General features: G+C 41.1%; 1 protein-coding gene across 1 annotated transcript in view; it reads right to left on the bottom strand.

Annotated features, from left to right (window-relative positions):
* The window catches only part of SORCS3 (sortilin related VPS10 domain containing receptor 3), a gene marked incomplete at both ends in the record, with an annotated part of 273,965 nt that overhangs the window by 34,836 nt on the left and 218,061 nt on the right, over nucleotides 1–21,068 (bottom strand). Inside the window, 3 exons of the mRNA XM_084290216.1 lie at nucleotides 17,242–17,349; nucleotides 20,626–20,717; nucleotides 20,829–20,905. Of these exons, the coding sequence (XP_084146342.1) occupies nucleotides 17,242–17,349; nucleotides 20,626–20,717; nucleotides 20,829–20,905 (277 nt within the window). The remainder of the gene's footprint in view (nucleotides 1–17,241; nucleotides 17,350–20,625; nucleotides 20,718–20,828; nucleotides 20,906–21,068) is intronic.

Genomic DNA, 21,068 nt, shown 5'->3' with positions numbered 1-21,068 from the left:
AATGTTATTCAGTCATGTATAACACTTTCCTGATCCTGTTACATCCTAGAATTATTTAGCCCTTTCCTGATCCCTGTGCAGCTTGTGTCGGAAGGTCTTCCAAGTCTTCAGTACTTAGTACAATTGGTCATGGGTGTCACAGAAATATCTAGGTATCACTCAGAACAATAAAAAACCACTCTAGAAAGTAATGTGTCTAACACCAAGGGAGCTACTCTGATGAATATATGTTTAGGGTGTCTCAAAATGAAGCTTTTATTAGCTTACTCAATTTCTGTACTACTGAACTTCCTGGTTGCACAAATTTACTACTTATGAATTGTAAGAGAAGCACATGAAATAACATATTTGGGATATGGATCATAGGCAAGCAACTTGCAAAGGTGACAGCCTCCCTTCTAACTGGTAAAAGCTGGCTGCAGCCAGTAAGAATGAAATTATACTGTCATCACTGTAAGGTTATCAGTAGAGGTTTTTCTTAATTATTTTGAGCAGCTCGCACATCATCATCAGTCACTGATCACAGTCCATGGTTCACCTAGCTAAGTACTAAGATGATGTTCAGGGTGAAAATGGCACATTTTGCCATGCAACTCCAGAAGAACACAAGGCTCATACTGAGTAAAGCTGTACGCAGGAGCAATTGGAGCTGAAGAGTCAGCCCTCAGAAACAGTGGGGGAAAGACTCAGACTGTAATTTACAACCGAGGCACAGATCTGTTACAAATGGGATCATGAAAGAGATCATATAAAAATTAAATAGCACCAGAGGCTTCTGCCCAAGCTCGGACCTGCAGCACCACCAGCAGCAGAGTTTTTTGTTGAACACAGGTCTCTCTAATTGCGTTCCCAACTATACAGCCCTCCTTCAACTGTAGGAAAAGCTATATGTTTAAGCGTCTGGAAGAGAAGGACCACAGCAACAAAAATCACTGGTGGTACAGATCACCACAAATACTAAGGAAAGCTACACGTAGGAAGTTCATGCCATGGACCAAATAAATAAATAAATAAATAAAATAGCAAATGCATGATTTAATTGAGATATAACACCAGGTACCTAAGCAAAAGATTCCATCCATGCAGAAACATTGCATGTGTGTTACAGGGTGCTCATTTTTTGACCAAGTAACAGCCCCCTATTCCTGTGGCCAGCCATGATTTTCTCAGCAGAGAAGTTTTTCAATCAACTGCAGCTGGATTTCCAAAGAGGTGTGTAATAGGAGGAGATCAGGGCAGGGACATGGGTGACCAGACTTTAAAAGCCATGTACAACACTACAACTTCTCATCAGCAGGGGAAACATCTTGGTCCACATAAACAACAAAAGCAACAGAACACAACAATCAAGTTGATTTGTCACTGTAACAACAATTCTTTGTCACCTTAAATGAATCTATAAAAGAACCTAAAAACTCATTCAAAATACAAGTTCCAGATTTCTAAATTCTCTACGTACTGAAACCCAAATCTTTTCTGACAGTCTGACTGTATCACCATTACTGTAAAATTTACAGAGCAGAGAAAGAGTGTGGTTTTTTTTCATTACACCAAATCTTTCAGTTACTTACATTTCAACCAAGGCACTTATGAGATTAAAGTTTTTGTTTTAAATTATTCCAGACTAAAAGAGATGGGAGAGAGATGATTTGCAAATATCCCTATGAAAATGAAATAAAATAGATAAATTCTACTGAGTTTTCTGACTGCAATCCAGATCCTACTGTGCCCCAGCGTTACTCCAGTTCACCTTAATTTACACGGTAATCACTCAGTGTTGCTGGCTTTGCTCTCCCCTCACTGCTCAAACTACTTCTCTCATAGACTATAGCCTGCGCCAAAATTCATCTGCCTTGGGCTGTTTTTCATGAAAATTGTCTCAGCTCATAGGTATCAGGGAGAGAAAGTGGGGTTGTGGGCTTGCTGTGGACATCTTTCTACATTTAAATTCTGTCTCACAGAGGCAAGCTCTAAGGAGCTGACAAGGGGAAGGACACAAAACAAGAAAAAGCAGTGACAGATGTGTACACAGTTTAGAAATAGGTAGGTGGGGAAGGACTTATGTATAGGAATGGATTTATTAGGTAGATTGTTCCTGGCTCTGGTCTGGAGAACATTTCTTAGTGTAGCCCAAGCTGTAGGGTACCAGTGATAAGAAGAAACACCACAACCAGAAGAGGCTACAGAAGAAACTGCAAAACCTGTCCTCAACACAAAACTGTCCTCAACACAAAAGACACATTGTGAACCAAAATCAAAGCAAAGAAACCACAGAAATACTGGGTGCCAGAGCACTTGTGAGAAGGAAAGAATGGGAGACAGAGGGGGGATGCAGGAGGTCCCAGAAACCATGTTCCAGAAGAAGGAGTTCTAACTCCAGCCTAGATCCCAATTCTGCCTTGGCACTGGCTAAATCCCACTGGCTCTTATGCCACAACTGCTTTCAGTACATGGTCTTACAGGATGCTCATCTGGTCACGGCATTATTGCACTACTGGGCAGCTCTCCCGTGAATCTTGTTTGTCTTGGATTTGAAGCATGACTGAAATGTCATTCCTGCAAGGCAGCAACTCAGCAGGCAGAAATCATTTAGTCCAGCAGATTTATACCTGTTCAGGATTTGACCTGCCTGTGTATTACACAGAAAATCTAGCAAGAGGAGGGGAGAACATAATCAAACACAGACACTTGCCTGAACACAGAAGATAACAGGGCTGGAGAAACCCAACACTTCATCAGCATCTCAAGGAAAATGTTATTCCTCAGACTGAACCTTAGCTTATTGTCCAGAAAGAGAGTAAAAAGCTTCTTTGTGCTACAAAAATCAAACTACCAAAATCACTTGCTTTTTAAATCTATTAGAACAAGCTAAAAATCCTCTGCCATTGAAATTCTTCTATGATAATTAATGGAAAAAATGAGGTTTCCTAAGTGGAAGGCAATATATTAACATTCCAAAAGCACAGAGCATTAGCTACTCTTTAATTAAATGATTTCAAAGAAGATCTTTGTATATAATTGCTATAATTTAGATGAAACAATACTACACTAAATGTAATTAGAGGAGTGTGAACAGAGAGGAATGTTTTGCTCTGTGCTGCAGAGATGGTTCTGGGTCACCTCATTCCTAAAATGGCAACTCCCCCCACACACACACACACGCTAATAAAAAGCTTCTTGAGCCTGATCAAGCATTGCAGTGCAGCCTTCAGAGACAAGAGCTACGTATACGCAGCAGCTAGCAAGCAACTGCACCTTGTCAGCACTGCTCACTAATAATGAACGCAGCCCAGCTGCTGATGGTACTGTTCAGATGAAGAGATCAGCCAATACGACGAAGGTTACATTACATTTTAAGATGACTCTGTAGTGGATTTGAAACTTCTATGAGAGTAAGCAAATGAAAGAAATGGAGAGGAGTGCAGTGCTCTGGTCTACAAACAGCTCCAAACTCAAACAGCTTATCCTGGGAAGTGATGAGAACCATCATCTTTTTTCTTTTTTTTCTTTTTTTTTTTTTTTGAATTAGAACTAAGCTAAACAAATCATCACATGAACAAACTTTGATGTGCAAAATCAGGTGTTGCAGTTGAACTCTTCTTTCATCAGTTTTGTGAGCTACCTCACTGGATATTTTTCTACAGCGACCAAGGTGCAGCCACACGTCCCCCTCTACCATCTCTGTTCTGGGGCTGACAGGCCCAACCAAGAAAGCTAGGCAGAGAGTTCAAACATTTATATTGCTCACGTTCATCTGTCAAGAAATGCTTAGCATTAACTGCTTTTGGTACGTACATCTGGATTTCTGTATCCTGCACAGCTGATCTGTGGAAGGGCTGTAAATGGCAAGATAGAAGACAGCATACAGGAGATAACCACATCTTGTTGGCTGAGGACAGAAAAATCTTGTGTACTCATTACCTCAGCAGTCTGACATGGTTTTTCTCAGTTTTGAGCCTCTCTTAGAAACAAAACAAGACCCCAGGAGATAGAATGAAAAAGAGTTGGCAGGAATTTATTTTTTTGTCCCAACTGGCAAGGCTTCACATAGCTTTGAAGATACTTACTTATTTATTTTATCCGATTCCTATGTATCTTTGTTTCCTATTTACTTAGTTTGTTCACTAAATTAGTGACTTTTTTTTTTCCTAAATATAGCTAAACTATCAAGATGATACAGAGGAAAAGGGGACACATTGTACTATGAATTTTGCCTCAATAACCTTGCCTACCATGGTCTAACTGAAAGCTCTTAATTGCTCATTACAAGGGTAGAAGACAAAAGAAGGGAGCTGGTTGTTGAAGGTCCTGCTCTGGGAAGTCAAAATGAAGAGAATTTTCTCATTTTTCCATTCGTAGCAGTCTGATCTGGAAGTCCTTGAGAAGCAATAAATACATGAGCCCATATGGCATTTAGAGAGTCAGATATTTTTTTAAATTTTGTTTTGGTTTTTGAATAAGCTCAATTTAGTTCTCCGAACTAAGCCATGGAATGGCAATTTACTGGCTTTAGACAGGATAGATTTTGTTCTGTCCCTCAGAGTGGGCATTTAAAACACTACATAAAATCTTAGCTAATAGGGCAGCACCTTCTCAACTGGCTTTATGCACCACTCACAGTGAAACCATTGCTAGGAAATGAAAAAATGCTTCCCAATCTCTTCTTTTGAGGAAAAAAAAAAAAAAAAGGCAAGGCTTTTATTGCCAGGGCTTGATGTCATTAATTTGCAGCAAAATTACTAGGAACCCAGAAAACAATTCTGTAATGCTTACAGATTCATGATGGAGTCATTTTGGAAAAGGTCATTGGTAACACTGCTATAATTATATCTTTCATTAATTTTTTAAATACACAATAACTTACAAATGTGGTATATACTGACCGGATAACCTTGTACTGAAACTATTTAAAAGGCTTTTTACACTTACACAGTATGCTCTTGATGGATTGCATTGTTTTTGCTTTATCATTCCCTGCACTGGTGATAGCTTGATAGCTGTGCTTTTTATGTCATTCAATGCTGCCCATTCCTGACAGGCCTACGGGAAACCTTGGATGATTTGAGGGTGACAAGACAACAACACATCCACCTCTAGGCCATAGAGTCAATCCTTGTCCTTTCCTAGGTATGAGAAACTTATCTTCAAGCATAGTTCCTGCCTTGCTCACAGGAAAAGCATCAGCTGTACCCATCTGGATCCATCCCTGTTGGAAGTTTCAGACAAGCTGCCCAAGCATGGAAATAGAAACATCTTCTCATGGCTAAATCAAGTTGCTTTCTATCATTTCCATAGTAAACTGTCAGGACATGATATGAAGCAAACATGCATTAAAGCTGTCTGTATTCAGCTGGTCTAGATATAGAGGAAGGACTTCGTGCTTGTAATAGGAGAAAACTGTCAAGACTGGTAATGCCTTCTGTTCTCAGCTGTGCCCAACAGTGAGATGACTGAAGATGCAAAGGAAGGAAGCAAATGCTTCCTTCACAGGAAGGTCTTCTTCACTACAAAAAAACTTCAAATATATACTCCTTTCTGAAGCATTTTTCCTCCACTGGACATCAACAAGGTGAGAAGGGTTAAAAGTTAGCTCATTTTGCTTCTCACAAAGTAACCTGGGGACGTCTAAGTCAGGTTTTAATAAGGTTAGGCCCTACAGAATAGACAGTTGATGTCTGAACATCTAAAAATGAAATGAAAGCAAAAAAATACACTTAATAGATAGCATCTTTACAGATTAACTATACAAGGAGATAGACAACAGAAAACTAAATGGAAAGCAAGCCAAATATACGCTTTAGTTCTTTAGTTAATAATACTGAAGGAAAATATAATTGCAGTGTCATCACAAATAGACTGCTTATCTTAGGAAAACCTGAAAGCAATCTTGTTGCCTTTTTTTTTTTTTTAATTATTACTGTGAAAGAAAAACACGTGCAAAGGAAGTGTCTACCAAGCAAAAGAAACTAGTAAAATCACCCAGAAGAGTAATATTTCAGGTGACCAGAAACCATGTTTTTGCCACAGAAATGAAGAGAGAGAGAAAGCAAAGCCAGGTTGCCCTCTGCTTCCAGTTAAAATTCTTCTTTATTTACATCTGTGCCTTTAACAGGTAACGACAGGAGCAGTAATTTAATGGAAGAACCCATAAAGTGCTGGGAAATACAAGCTGGAAGAACAACCTCCTGGTATGGAAGCACGTTTTTTTTCTAGTTCCCTTCAGGGAATTAAGTTCTCTCACCAAAACCAGGGGAAACACAGATCTCAGCAATCGTGATTGCTTGGTTTGGATTTTTGTCCCCATTAGTCAGGCTACACTGTTCCTGTTATGTGGGACAGCGGTGAGCCCATGCTAGAGAGCCTGGCTCAGTGCACACACTTACAGAAGGACGTGGAACATAAAGGTACCTCCATCACTTGTTGACAGTTACAGGTTTTGAGGCAATAAAAGAAAATGCTGAGAATTTCACATACCCACAAAAAAAAAAAAAAAAAAAAAAAAAAAGCCCATTATGAAATCTGGATCTGAAGCCATCTGTACGAAAGTAGCAGTAAAGCAAGACTAACTCCTGTGTGCAGGCTGAGCTGTTAGGGCTGAAAACACACAAGCAGCAACAGAACAACTGCAAATTGTGCTGGTGGGGTTTGGTTTTATGAATGGGGAGTAAGAGATGAGCCATTTCTCCATAAATTAAACATCAATCACGACTTTAGAGAAAACCAAATGGGCTGTGTAACCTCCTGATTGTTTTTTATTAAGGTTTAGATGGAATTAGCGTTAAAGGAGGTCACTAGTTACATGGAAATTGAATGGAAAGGGACTGAGACAAGGAAGCAGAATCTAACAGAGACACACAGATCAGCAATTAGGGAGAGTGGAAGAGGAGCCAGAGTTATACTGTCTCATGACGGGCAAGATGATGCAGGGAGCAAGAGACTGGAAATGAAGGAAACATAAAAGATGAAATATGACACTGGAAAGGCAGACAATTGCCAACAAAACACACTTCCTAATTTTTTTCCTAAACAATAAATAGTCTTTAAGAGCCACTTTGGAGCATTTAATTCAGTTGCTTTTGGCTGACCTGTTAACTAGAAACAGCAGCCGTAGGGCAGCTGGGTGATGATTCAGGGCTGCTGTAATTCTGCCTGTGAATGTGAAAAGAACAAGAAAAGTAGCAAACTTTCTATAAATAAGAGAATGTTCTTCTTCCCAATAAAATCTGGATCTAGATTTTCAGCTGATGCAAATTAGTGCAACTCCTGTGGATCATCTTAGATATAAGGCTCTGTTTTACTGCTGCTAATCAGAGGGGGGAAAACATCAGCACTTAAAACACCAAGAATATATTAAAAGCAGACAGCAGCTCCCATGATGAGAAATTTGGAAACAAATTTAAGAAAATTTTGGTCTCTACTCAGTTTCCCAAGGTAACAGGTCAAACCAAGTTTTCATAGAATTGCTCACACAGATGAAATTTGAAGGTAATGGTTTATTTCCACGTCCAGCTGAAATTGAATATCATGACATGGAGATTTTCCACAGAGTAGAAAATCAAAATGTTGGCCAGATTCACTGACGAGCAACCCATGTTGAACTGCTCATGGAAAGCTGTACCACTGCCTGGTTCCCGGTAAGGAGGGAGAAGGGAGATCGCACAGGAGAAGAGCTTCTCTGAATACAGAGGAAAAAAAAAATCCTGCAATAAAAATCCTGCAGTGCAATCATGGTAGACCTTTTTCTCTCAGCTTTGGAAAACAGTCCTGGGATTATTCATCAGCCCAATGGCACTTCCTTCAAAGCACAAGAGGAAAACCACTACAAATGACATGGTACAACATAGTTAGGAAGCAATGCCAAGTGCAATTAGCAAGTAATCTGCAGAACATATAATTATGAAGCAGGCCTACTGCTTGGGCTTGATTTCTCCATTAACTGCACAAGGCAATGGTTGGGGAGAGGGTTTTTTTTTTATTTTTATTTTCTAATACAAAGTGCTATCAAAATAAGAGCTTACTGAATGACAAAACAAATCTTTTGAAATCTGGTCTCTAAAAAAATTATTGCCAGTGTTCCCAAACCACTTTACATGACAATTGCTTCAAAAGAAATCCCAGCAACATGAAAGGGAGTGTAAGACACCTGGGAAGGGCAGTAGGAAAGCACGTTAATTTTTAATGCTGTTTTTTCGTGTAGTGTTCTCTCTCTTCTTCGAAGTACTTATGAAAGGCAACCAGTTTCTGACAGCTTTGAAACCTGAAGATGCTGCTTCAGTCTTCTAGAAAAGACATCAGCAATGTATCAGCATTTCCTAACAGGTCTGTGGTCCCAACAGAGACAGGTGTTGCCCCTTTGGAAGAAGCTGATAACAGAGCATGTCCAGTCATTTCAATCAGTCATCCTATGAAACAGTAGATTTTCATCCAGAGATGCCCAACACAAATGTGGGCAACATTGCTCAGAATATGCAAGACCCAAACTCATGCAAGAGGCACAGTCTGTGGTGATTCAGGGTGACAAACTTTGTCTGAGATAGGTTATTAGGGAGCAGAACACAAAGATTTGGAGCTGCACATAGCTGGGTGATGGTGTAAGAAGGTGGCTGATCAGTTTTAGTGGGGGAAATTTCACAGGTTTGGGTCAAAGGGATCACTAAACAGGGAAATCACGTACAGTGAGCATATGAGGTCAGGCTCTCCTTGGGAGCAGAGGCTTGTAGCACCACCTGAACAATGTGAAATGTTTCTAAGTACAGTAGTGCTGCTCTGGAAAGCTGCTTTCTACCACTCACTGCAGCCAAACAGGGGAAAAATCCATTAGAGTCAACTCTGCAGTCAAGCCAGGGTTGAGTCTTCCCAGCTCCCAGAGAAGCTGAAGAGCCATACCACACTCTGCCCCATGCAGGATCAGGGCCAGGCTGAACAGAAAAGGTGCAGAGGCCACACACACTGTCAATCCACACAAGATACATTCAGGGCATCAGAATATGCCATGGCTTTCCCTAACACAAAAGTGAGGGAGTCTGAGGAATAAGCACGTGCACAGCCCCCCGCCCCTGGCTGTGCAAACCCAGGATTAGTCTGAGCGGTTGGTAGAGCACACCCCAGATGCTGGCAGGAGGACAGCACAGGAGCTATAATCCATCTGTCCTTATTTAAAAGCACAAGAAACCAAGTACATTAGCCTCTAGATGAGGATGTCTGGATTACGTTGTCATCAGGCAACCCTTGTCCTTTTACTTAGGGAAAAGAAATCATCTATCATGATCTGCTCATTCTTGCTCCTTCTGGCAGGACTTTTACATGCTAACTTTGAAACAAGAGAGCCCAGAGGAGTCTCCAGACAGCAGACCTTTTTCTAGTCCTCCTCCCTGCCTTTCCATCCACCTTGTCTGAGCATTACAGGCAAGGTTTAGCCCCCTTTGTATTTCTTTAGCAATCTCCTTTGGAAAGAATGGGAGAAGTCTGTAAGATACTCACCTGGAACTCGGGAAACCTGGTTCAGTGTCAAGCTCTCCCATGGCCTGCAGGGTGACTGATCACAAGCACATCCCTTGTTCTGCCTCTATTTCCTTATCTGCACAGTAGAACTAAAGATGGTGATTTCTTTAGAAAATGGTTGATCTCCTGTCCAGAAACAGTATTTGACTCCAATGAAAGTAATGTCTGCCCCAGGAAGCCAGCACTAGACAAAACATGCCCAGAGCCCAGTGCCTCCTCTGTGCATTACGGCTTCTGCCAGGAATCTCCTGAGTACACAGCGCGGCTGCTGGGAACTGATCTCAGGTCACAGCCATCCTTTTCCAAAGGCCCAATAAATCACATGATGCTGTCTGAGAAAGATTACTCCAAGCAGATGCTCTCACCACCTGATTTGTCTATTCAGGTGTCACAGAAAGACCTCAGCTCACACTGGAAGTATCAGCAGCATAATCAATGCTGTGCCTCTGTGAGCTGCTTAGGTGAATTCGTGCAGCAGTCCAAAGGCTAATGAATATAGTACTCCTTTGGCAGGGAGGGAGATGGGAGAAGGAAGTGACACTGATTAATCTGTGATCGTTAATAACGTTTTTAAGTCTTACAAACGAAGATAATAATATGGGTAATCAACTGTCTTTCTTCAGGGTATAAACTGATCATCTACTGGGATAAAATGGGAATTCCTATAACACACGTTTTCTTGTCCATTGTAAAGTCACTTGATGGCATTAGCAGATTGATCATTTTCTCGCAAAGTCACAGCTATTCATCACTTCCAGATGGTTTTGAAATTAGATTAGATGATCCAGGAGTGCAGCTCACTATAGCAAATGCCAATATCCTCTCAATCATTTTTGTTTCCTAACTTAATAAGCATATTTGTAATTTTTCTTGTCAGATCAAGTTCTAAATTTTACTTTTCTTTCTGTGTGCAGTCATTATTTTCACAGAGCCATTTTAATTTCATGGATCCTATTCTGAAGAGTCCATATATAGGTTTTCACACTGAAGTTTGCACAGCTGCGTGAGCGAGGATAGTGCAATGAACTCACAAGGACACATCAGAGTCTTGCAATAAAATTCACAGCCAATAATAAAATCAGCTGCACCACAAACAGTTATTGCAATATTCATAAAAAGAAAAGAAAAAAAAAAAAGAGAGAGAATGAAAAACAAAAAAAGGCAAGATAAGACCAGAATGCAGACAACTATTTAAACCTCTCTGTCTTCTCTAGGTATCTCAGGGTGCCTAGGCAACTTGTATAAACCAAGTTTTGAAATCTTCCCTCCTATCTCTCAAAAAAGACACTGTTCTGATAGACCCTGATAAGCACAAGTTGGATAGTCAGCTTTCAAGCCCTGTTTCCCAAAAGCAGGGAAGATAAATATGGATAGAGCTCAGCATCCTTCATCACAACTGCCCCCACATCTAATACTTTCTGGAATCCCTTTCTACTGGAAGCAGCAAGTTGGATTTAGCTTTCTACAGATCTCTGATGAAATCTTCCCTCCAGATTTCCTCTTAATCAAATCCTCTGCCCAGCTCAGTAGCAACAGCAAAAGTTACAGAAGAAAGTCTGATTTTTTTCAAACAGTTTCTTTCCCTTTTTCTCAAGCAGAATGGAGCTACAAGAGATCTGACTGATGGCATAGGAGTCTGAACTCCTCTGCCGGGCCACAGAAATTGAGCAACACCGTGTCTGTGTTTTTTCCTTTACGCATATTAGAGAAGAACCTCAATTATGGCTAGAAAGAATGATGTCTTGGTGTTTCTGCCAGCCACTCACCTCTTCTCTCATTTGCCAAGATTGCTAGCAGGGGTGGCAGCTCTAACAGGGTGCCAACTCTGGAGGGTGAATCCTGGCCCAGCAGGGAGAAAGCCATCCCCTCTGCCCACATCCCAGAAAAGGCATTATTTTCTACCACGTCTCTGTTTTCACCTTACTTCCCTCAGTACAACTACACAGAGGTGGCAGATCCACAACTTCCTACCCCTAAGCAAAAGGGCAGGATCATTCAAGGACATTGTGTCAGCTTGTAATTTTCTTTCCTATATCAGCTTTTAAACGTGACAGCAAGACTAGAGCGAAAGGCAATGAATGTTACTTTGCTTAAAGAGGAAAGATGATAATCACCTTATCAGAAAGTGACAGGAAAATGACTCTTGACTCCCATGTAATTTTGAACTCAGTGGGAGCTTGGACCTGGGAGCTACTGCCCCTTTCTCGTACTCAATCTGCTGCACCTGGGCTGAGTGCTAATCAGAATCTGTCCGCATTGCCTTCATGCCTATACATACTTTGCTGATGTCTTCCATAAGTCAGTCAGTTCTTCAGAAAAAGAGTTAACTCACAAAATTCCAGGCCACAATGAAACTGTTAAACTTTTAAAGGAATTTAGGGAAAAAATCATCAAAAAAAAAAAAAAAAAGAGAAGAAAATCATGAAAATCAACCATAGGGTACTAAGCATAGGATGCTATGTCTGGCCAAGAAAGTCCCTTATTTACAAATCTTCGTAAATTAGCAAAGTGTACAAGGGAAAAAAATATATATTTTATTATTTTTTTTTAATACTTTTAGCATCATCTGCTTGCTGCTGTTGGATCAGGGAACTGAGCTAGGGTTACCTCTGGCCTGATTCAGTGTTGTCTGTGCTCTTCATGCCCTCTTTCTCACCTCAAGAGTCTCCTGGCCTCCAACTCACCTCCAATGTTTCGTAACTGCTTAGTCATTCTGTCCCACTCTTCTGCCACCCAGTGATGCGTTGCCAGTAATTATATGGATCTCCTGGAAAAAAAAGTGCTCCCACTTCACCTCTGGTAAAGCTGGATGGCCATGTAAATGAGAAGGTGTTGGAAAGGACCAGGGCTCATAACCTATTAATTTACAACCAAGATTTTTTTCTAATGTATGCATAGCCAAGGGAAGCAGTCACAGCTACGTTGGCAGACCAGTTTGTATTAAATCCTCTCAATGAAAATGTTAATACTCAATGATGCATACACAGATGTATATATGGATCATTAAGTATATGTACATATTAACACACATTTATATACACACACATGGGTGTCTCTACATAAATATATATTGATCACCAGAGACAAACTTAATGGTCCCCATCCATATATGAGTGTCTGCACACTCACATGTATAATGAGTCTACTAGAATGATAGCAAAGCCTTACAGGACCGTGAAGCAAAAAGGTTATTTCTGTTTACATAGGTTTATAGAGATGCTTAGGTCAGTAGATGAAGTGGCAGGGATAATAATTATGAGTAAGAGCTGGAACAACATAAAGATCTTTTCTGGCCCCACAAAAACATCTTGTCTCTGATTTGAATGGTATAGATTAGCAACTACTGAGAAAATACTAGAAGGGGAATACAACTGGATTCCTTTTCACTGGTGGACTACCTCAGGCAAGTAACATCCTGTACCTATGACTTGTCAACACAGAAACGTTAGACCCAACCCATGAAAGCAAAATCATTAAAAGACGTACCAGTCACCAGCAAGGGCTGCAGCACAGAAGTTAGAACACTGTACGTTTCCAAAAGACTAGTACTTTCTAGTCGCTCATTGGGTCACCTTAGAATGTGCCAAACCCTTCAGCCTTATCCGTTTGAGTTATTTTCCTAAAGGACACCTTTTTTTTTGTACAGTTGTGCCAAACACTGCAATGTGCTTTAACACACACCTGCTTTAGTGCTATGACACTGAGGGAGCGGAACTGACCGTCTTGTCAGATGAGATGGGTGTCAAAATAACTGTGAAAGGAACCAAAGGAGCAGATGGTCAGCAAGGAATGGAGAATGGAGAGTAGATTCACCTTGTTTAGTCAGTAGTTCCAAGTCAGGTTTGGAACTCAGCTCACTTAGTCTCATGTACTTTTCTCTGTGTGTCACAAATCTACATCCTGAGGTGGAGCCCACACAGCTATGTTTGTAAAGAAATAATTCATTTTTGCACTCTTACAGCCATATAAAATGGAAAAAAAAATCATAAAACAATTCAGGTTGCAACACACCTCTGCAATCTATCTCGTAAATTCCCCCACTAAAAGCAATTCCAAATTCCACTACTCCGAACTATATTATATATTCAGAATCATATAATGCACACAAATCTGCAGATTTTAACACACTTTTCAGTTCTTTAGGAATGTTTTAGGACAAATATATATACCATGAAGCACAGGATCCTGAAGCCTAGTATGCTCCTACATACTGCATAATTACTGCAAACACTCACCTAACAGCCATGAAGCGATATGAAATTCTGTGCTAAAACTGTGGCAGCTTCCTACAACCCAGACAGCCCACTCACAGGATGTGCCACGAAGTGAAAGTTGGGAATAACAGTCATTCTACTGATATACTGGTTTTAATAAAATAGTATTATGATAACATTGTTAATAATGCAATATAGTAATAACAGTCAGGCTATAATGACTTTAATACACATCCCTCTCAGGACATTATTTTTCAGTAGTAGTTGAACACAGACCACTTTGGTGCAAACCAATGGCAGAATTTTTCCCTGACTCAAATATTAGCGCAGTTGTGGCCCCTCTCTTTCTATGTCCTACTTCTACCCTAAGAGTTTGCAACTACTCCATCCTCATCTGGAGGATGCTGATCACAAACCATTACACTGCTCCCATTAGCTTCTTGAAACCATTGCAATTTCTACTCATAAACACAAATTCTACATAACTCCAACCAGCAAAATGTTATTCCAGCTTAGAGGATGACCAGTAGCAACAAAAAGGCATTGATCTCCTCTCAGACAAAGCTACCACAAGCTCAGTATGATCCTACACTGCCCTTATAGATCGGTTAGCTAAAATTTTCATTGTGAGAAACACCTAAGTGATGTGTATAGAAGTGGTCTTCAGTCACGCTTCATAAATGGGCTGTTTCCTAACTCAGTTCCCTTAACACTGTGAGTAGGAATTTCTCCTTAAATATCATCTAAAATTTCTTTTTATACCTTTTACAGACTCTTAGGAATAGTTTTAAAAATTTCTAATGATGACTAATAATAATAACAATAATAATAAAATGCCTGCAAAGATTTCAAGAAAAAAAACACAAGTCGGCTGTCAAGAAAGTTGATTTAGCAAGATAACCTTCATTCCACAGTCCCTATCAGAAGACTATGGAAATACAAGTAACGGTAACCTTAGATTTAAAATACATCTTATGCTTCAGAATAAAACCACACTGATTTATAAAGTAAATGGGTTGAATCCATAGCTACTTGAAACTGATTAGCTTCACTGATTTCAGTGAAGGTGCTGATGTGCAGATTTGAGTTCAGATCCTGATGTGTATGTTGGGGGTTCAAAAGTGACACACATTCGGCACTGCACAAAGAATGTCATTGAAAACCACCACGTTAACAAGCACAGAAAGTGAAACATTATTGCTGCATTTGGAGAAAAATGTGTAGAGTGGACAGAATGCAGATTTTAATCGTTAGTCAGACTGGTATGTATATCCCCAAAAAGATGCTCACAGCAGTCTTGTGAAAAGGCTCACAAGTATATCACACTGTTGTATTTTGTTCTTGGAAAAAGCTGGGGCAATATTTGCCAATTTCAGCAGATACACAGATATATTCTTCTATGTAAACAAGTACTCCACTTTCATGAAGAAAAAGCTGACACCAAGGGTTGGTTTTAGACGAAAGGAAAAACTAACACCTCCGCCAAAACTGATGCAACGTCTACTCTAATAAGAATCTGAACAATTATCTGTGACACAAACACGGAGGCTGTATTGTGCTGCCCTAGCACTGTTTGGAAATCAAACTCCAAGTCCCTTAAGAGTGTAGCTCCATAATTACTTACCCTGGCCTTCCCAGGACAGTTCAGCACAGAAGATATAGATGGCCTATACAGGAGTTAGCTACAGCTTCCTGATCCTCTGGCTGTCCAAGACTACAGCACCAAGACACTTCATCTGTCTTGGCACAGATGGCAAAAAAATAAAAATAAAACAAACAAATAATAAATAAATAAATAAAGCCAGCTCTAATGACCCGTTACCAGAAAAGGATTTCCCCCAGTCCTTTTCTTGCAGCTAAGGTGAGCCTCCAAGCCCCCATGTAAGAAACTATTCAACTGCAGGTACAGACCACTCCTCACCACGTAGTCACTTGTGTTTAAGGCTGATGGGTCAGATTTTTGAAATGCAAACCAGCACAAATTATACAACCCAGTTGGAATACATTCAAATCACTAGTAGAAATGCCCCAGACACAACTGTTATCTGATCCAAGATTTCTTAAGAAACTGGTGACAAGCATACGCAGCAGTCTCCTTTCAGTCTGTCACTACCTGTGGCACCAGCAATCAGATGCACCTACGCATTTCTGCCACATAAGCAAGCAGATGGACTGTAACCTAGAAGAAAGCATACTGGGCCTGATTCTCCTTCCTCTTGCAACTAGTGAAAATCTGGAGCACTTCACAACATAAGGTGCAGAAAGCAGGAAAAGCAAACCTATTATAAGATGAAAATTACACTACATTTCCCACCCCTGAGTTAGGGCAGGAACAATACAACATCAGACATGCATCAATGTCTGATGTGATTAACCTTCTTCACAACACAGCAGATAGACTTTGCAGATGTGCCCCAGTCTAAGGACAGTATCTTAGCCAGCTTTTTTTCTGATCCTTTTTGGAAAGGTGTTTCAGCCATCCCAAAGAAAACACAGGTAAGAAGGTATCTCCGCAAGCAAGAAAGGCAATGCATCTAGTCCCTGCTTTGTTTGGAGTCCCAGAGCAGAATGCTCAGATCTGCTTTGCTCAAGATGTCAGACGACTCTTTGAGATTCCTTTGAAAAGTTCCCTCTCTCCCTGCACTGTTAAACTCAGATCCTGGCCTACTCTTGGGCAAGGATTACTTCACCAGTTAGATCACCCTTACCCAATGCTACATGACTCTTAGGAGGTGGCTTCATTGTCAGCTCAGGCTCTTCTTTTCACTGTATGGGTAGATCAAAACATACTACACCTCAGTCCAGGAACACTGTTCTGAGCTCAGCTCTGCATATGCAGACTGAGAACACCTTTAGCTTGAGCTAAAACCAGATGTACAACACACAATGCAGATAGCAAGCAATGAGGTTGAGGAATATTCATATTCAGCAGCAATTTCAAAAGACACTCAAGCAGCACAACTGGAGCAAGCACAAAACTGACATTAGGTGCAACCATACAGGTCTCTGGCCTCTGAAGAGCACTGCAGTCCCTGGGCCATCAGCTCTAAGGAACACAATGCCTTTGCAAGAAGGAGCCTCTGGACTTAATTAGTCCAACCTCCTATTCCAAGAGAGACCGTCACCACCTACATATCAGGGCAGATGTATCTTCATCTACCAAGGCTTGAAAACATCTAGGGGTGATAATACCACTAGTTCTCTGTAGCCTGACCAGGGCTATATCATAGCTTGTCCTACAATCCCATCTAAACTCACAAGTCAGATCTTGGGATCATCTCTCCTTCTTATAGCCCCCTGCTACTACTGGGAAGAGTTTTGCTGCATCACCTGTTTGCACGGACACTCCATCTGGGTCTGTGACCATCAGCATAAAGCACAGAACACCACCATGCATTCATGCAACACTGCATGTGTAGCCACACAACGCTACACTGCACAGCAGGAGGCCCACCATGCACCAGGGGATCTCCATCCACTCCTTCTACCACCACATTTTAAGAAAGTTAAGAGCTGATATACTTACGTCATTATCTGGGTCTCTATGCCGGAATCTACAAGGGATCCATCCACAAAAAGTGGTGTTGATGTGAAACCATATTTACTCCAAGATCTTCCCTCATCAAAACTCACCCTGGGATAAAAGCAGACAAGATTTATACATATAAAAAGACTTACTCCAGAGCAACTGCAGCAATTAAATGTTGGCTAAGGTTTGCAAGATCCAGCTGCTAGATTTACAGACAGGCACCAATCTTTGCCATCTCCTAGCCCACTAATTCATATTCTTAGTGTATTTTGAAAGATCAAAACCTTAGAAACTATAAACACCAGCAATAAGGACATGGATATACTTGATCCAGCTGTATATCAGACCTCAAGGGATAAAGGGGCATTGCCAAGTCCTGTTTCTGGATCAAAAGAGCACCTGGCATGAAGCAGTGCTCAGAGCATAAGCAACCCTGCTCTGAATGCAAGAAAATTGCTGTCAACACCATAGGATATTTCAAACCACGTGGCTATCAATGCCATATGGCATTAGCTACAATCTTTCCATCCCTGTTAATACTTGTTTGCCATCCATCTCAGCAGCTGCCTGTTTTACAGAGAGGTGGAGGAAGGAGGCCAAACTGAGCCACAGTCAGTGGCTAGTCTGGTGTGCTTTGCCTGTTAGAGTTTTAAAGAAAAACTGTGCACTGGTTAAAATTAAAGCATTTCCTTTCTTAGAGCTAATGAGCATTCACACTGTCCGTGACAAGCCAGGGTAATTCAGTGGCTTTGGATCATCTGTCCCTACCTACAACCATCCCTGTCCCCACAAAGGTGCCTGGTACCTGGGCCCAGGGCTGCCTTGCTCCCCAGCTGGGCCACTGGGACAGGCCCCAGCTGTGACGCCTTGCCCTGCTGTCCCCTGGGCTCTGGCTTCCCAGCCCCAGGGAGCTGCCAGCCCTCATGTCACCCTGACAAACTGCACACAAAGGTGCAGAGAACAGGCAGAGGATGGCATGCACACCCAGCTGCCACTGCAGCAGGAAAGACATGTAACCTCTGCAGTCAACCTGAGAGTCGGCATCAAGCTCCCAGAGCTGCTGCCCACCAACAACTCTAAGTGATAAAGTTTATCTCTGCCCACAGATTTCACACAAGTGCTCTCACATAATTTCCGACCAGAATTTCAGCTCCAAGTTCTACCACTGAAGGAAGAACAAACAGAGAAGCACAAAAGTTTCTTGGCTCTGAAATTATTTAATCCTCTCCCAGCAGGGTCGTTTAAGAGTTCTCTCTAATTCTGTGAGGTACCTGGGATGTAAAAGCTGACATAACCCAAAAGGACATTACCAGAGAGACAATCATGGCATAAACTTGGTCTCTAAACAACAGGAAATACTTCTCATTTTAAACTCCACATAAAAGAGAACTTTGACTTATTTTCCAGGTGAGGAAAGCTTGGGAGTGTGTGCATGTGTGTGTTCATGCATGTACACATGCACCTGAGCAGCTGAATTTGCCCAAGGGTGTCCTGTTGGAAACTGAATCCTCCCCACTCCAGGTAGATAGCATCAGGGACACAGAGATGACACCTAAGGACTAGCAAGTCAGTGCAATATGTATTACAAACAATGGGTTACAATAACCTGAGCTCTCTAATGGGAAAAGCCAAGGTCTGCATGCACCATTTCCTAAATATCTGCCTCTAGTAGTAGTGCCTAGGGAAACCTTCACCTGATTCACAATGCACATCTACCAGAAAAGGAAGCTGACTATGGACCAAAGACAGAAAGCTGGAAGAACAACAGCATACAAAAAGCTTATCTGCCCCAAATCTATTTATTTAAATGTATGTATCTTCCTGTACACCTGTGCATTTGTATGCTGTTCTGCTTGCATGCTTATCTATCTAAACAGCATTTCAATTTCTGGGGAACAGCATGCTTCATTAGGTTAGCTAAAGTTCTCTCAGCTTTTCAATTATCCACCCCTCTTTTCTCCAGGATGAAACTTATTGTACAATGTCTCTGCCTGAGAACTAATAGATATACACGTACCCTTTAATCTATTCCACTCCTGCCCATAAAACAGGTGCCTACTGAGACAATATGAAGCAAATTCCAAAGCCCCTAAGGGTACAATTTTGGAAGAAACCTGTTGGAGCCTATTGATAACAGCTCTAAATCACTCCTCGTTTAATGGAGTGGGTGGGTCGCTCATAGTACTGCACATGCTATTTCATGAGACTTGGTGGAAAGGGAGAATATCTGAAAGAAACCTTTCCAAAGCAGACAAAGGTGAACTGGGTTCTCAGCTCCTATGGAAAGTCAACCTGTGACCAAATCTTTCCTGAAATCTAAGTACATGCACTTGGATATAGCGTATCGTTAGGTCCAAAGAGCCTCCACAAGGAAAGACACAATTAAAACAGTTACACCTGGGTTAAAGAATATAGCCACAAATGGTTAATACTTAACTTACAGCTCTTTCAAAAACTGGCTCACCTTTCACTCTTCCAGAGCTCAACTTGCCACAGTCTGATGCACCTACTGCTAGTGACTCCTACTCTTGGCTAACACACACCTCTCCTGCCTTGGATCATACTTGGCTTGGTTTAAAGATTTGGGCATGGTCCTCTCGGTGTCCTCTTTCCTGTGGGAACTTCAGGTATGTTCATGACTACCAAGTTACCTAGCACAAGCAAATGTTTCTAAGTCATGCAAAAACACACTCTAACTACAGGCAGAAAGATCCTAAGCAGGAAGTAGCTGGAACATCATTATGGGTCTGCCCTGTTACTACTTTCCTGTATGTCCAAATTACAGGAGGCTGTTGACAAGAGGGCTGCAGCCTAAACTGACCCCTGGCCCTGACTCAGTATGGCTATTCATACAATATGACTGCAGTAAAATCAGTTGTGATAAAACAAACCTGGAATCCTTTAGTAGACAGTAACATTTAGCAACATAACTCCACCATCCTTATCAGCATTTATTGCCCTCTTCTCTCCCTCCATTTATCTGTCTTACCAGATTAATACTACTACAAACAAAAAGCAGAAGCAAGGGACACCTCTTCTCAGAAATACCTGAAGCACAGACTGCTTCTTACTCAGTATATATGTATCTGCTAGCAGAAAGAAACCCCACCTGAAGTAGTACATTACTAGTGCAAAAAATACTTCATAAATGTAACTATGTATATAAATGTAACTATGCATATAGCCATTATATTTTTATAACGGTGCAATAATCACTGTGTTAATTACCAGAAACAAAGAAAATGTAAAATGCAGAAAAGAATGATCTCATTTGCTCATCTTGTAGACACTAGAAAATGTTTACCAGGTGACACAAGGTATTAGCACTGCTGTCAGCTTACCCTCTTCAGGAAAGCTTCTCAAAGTAACCAGTTTCCTTACCACAAGTGCCTGATGGGCACTGACGTTTGTTTCAGGGCCACTAATGCCCCTCCCCAGTCCAGAAACCACACATTGTATTCCTCCTCGAAGATCTGCAAGCAAAACAAGCACTGCATGAATGCTCTACTCCACTGGAAAAGGAAGGCTAAGAGAAGGAATAATAGTAAAATGTCGCGTGCTTTCCTGCTCTCTGCAACACATACCTGTCTCCAGGAATTTCCACCATCAGAAGAGATGAACATGCCAATATCAGTGTAGGAAAGCTCAGAGCCAATATTACCTGCAACAAAAGTAAGGGGCAGAAGTTCTTGTGTGAACACAGAACTTTTTCCAGGAAAACAAAAGTACTTAGTCTGACCAGTGCTTTTTTGCTGTTCTTTATTCTATACTTATCTAAAAACAACACCACAGTTAGGTGTCAAGATTCATTTACAAGAGTTGTG

Source organism: Netta rufina, assembly GCF_964035555.1.
Source record: "Netta rufina genome assembly, chromosome: 7".
Taxonomy (NCBI): Eukaryota; Metazoa; Chordata; class Aves; order Anseriformes; family Anatidae; genus Netta; species Netta rufina.
This window is presented reverse-complemented; position numbering and strand designations above follow the sequence as displayed.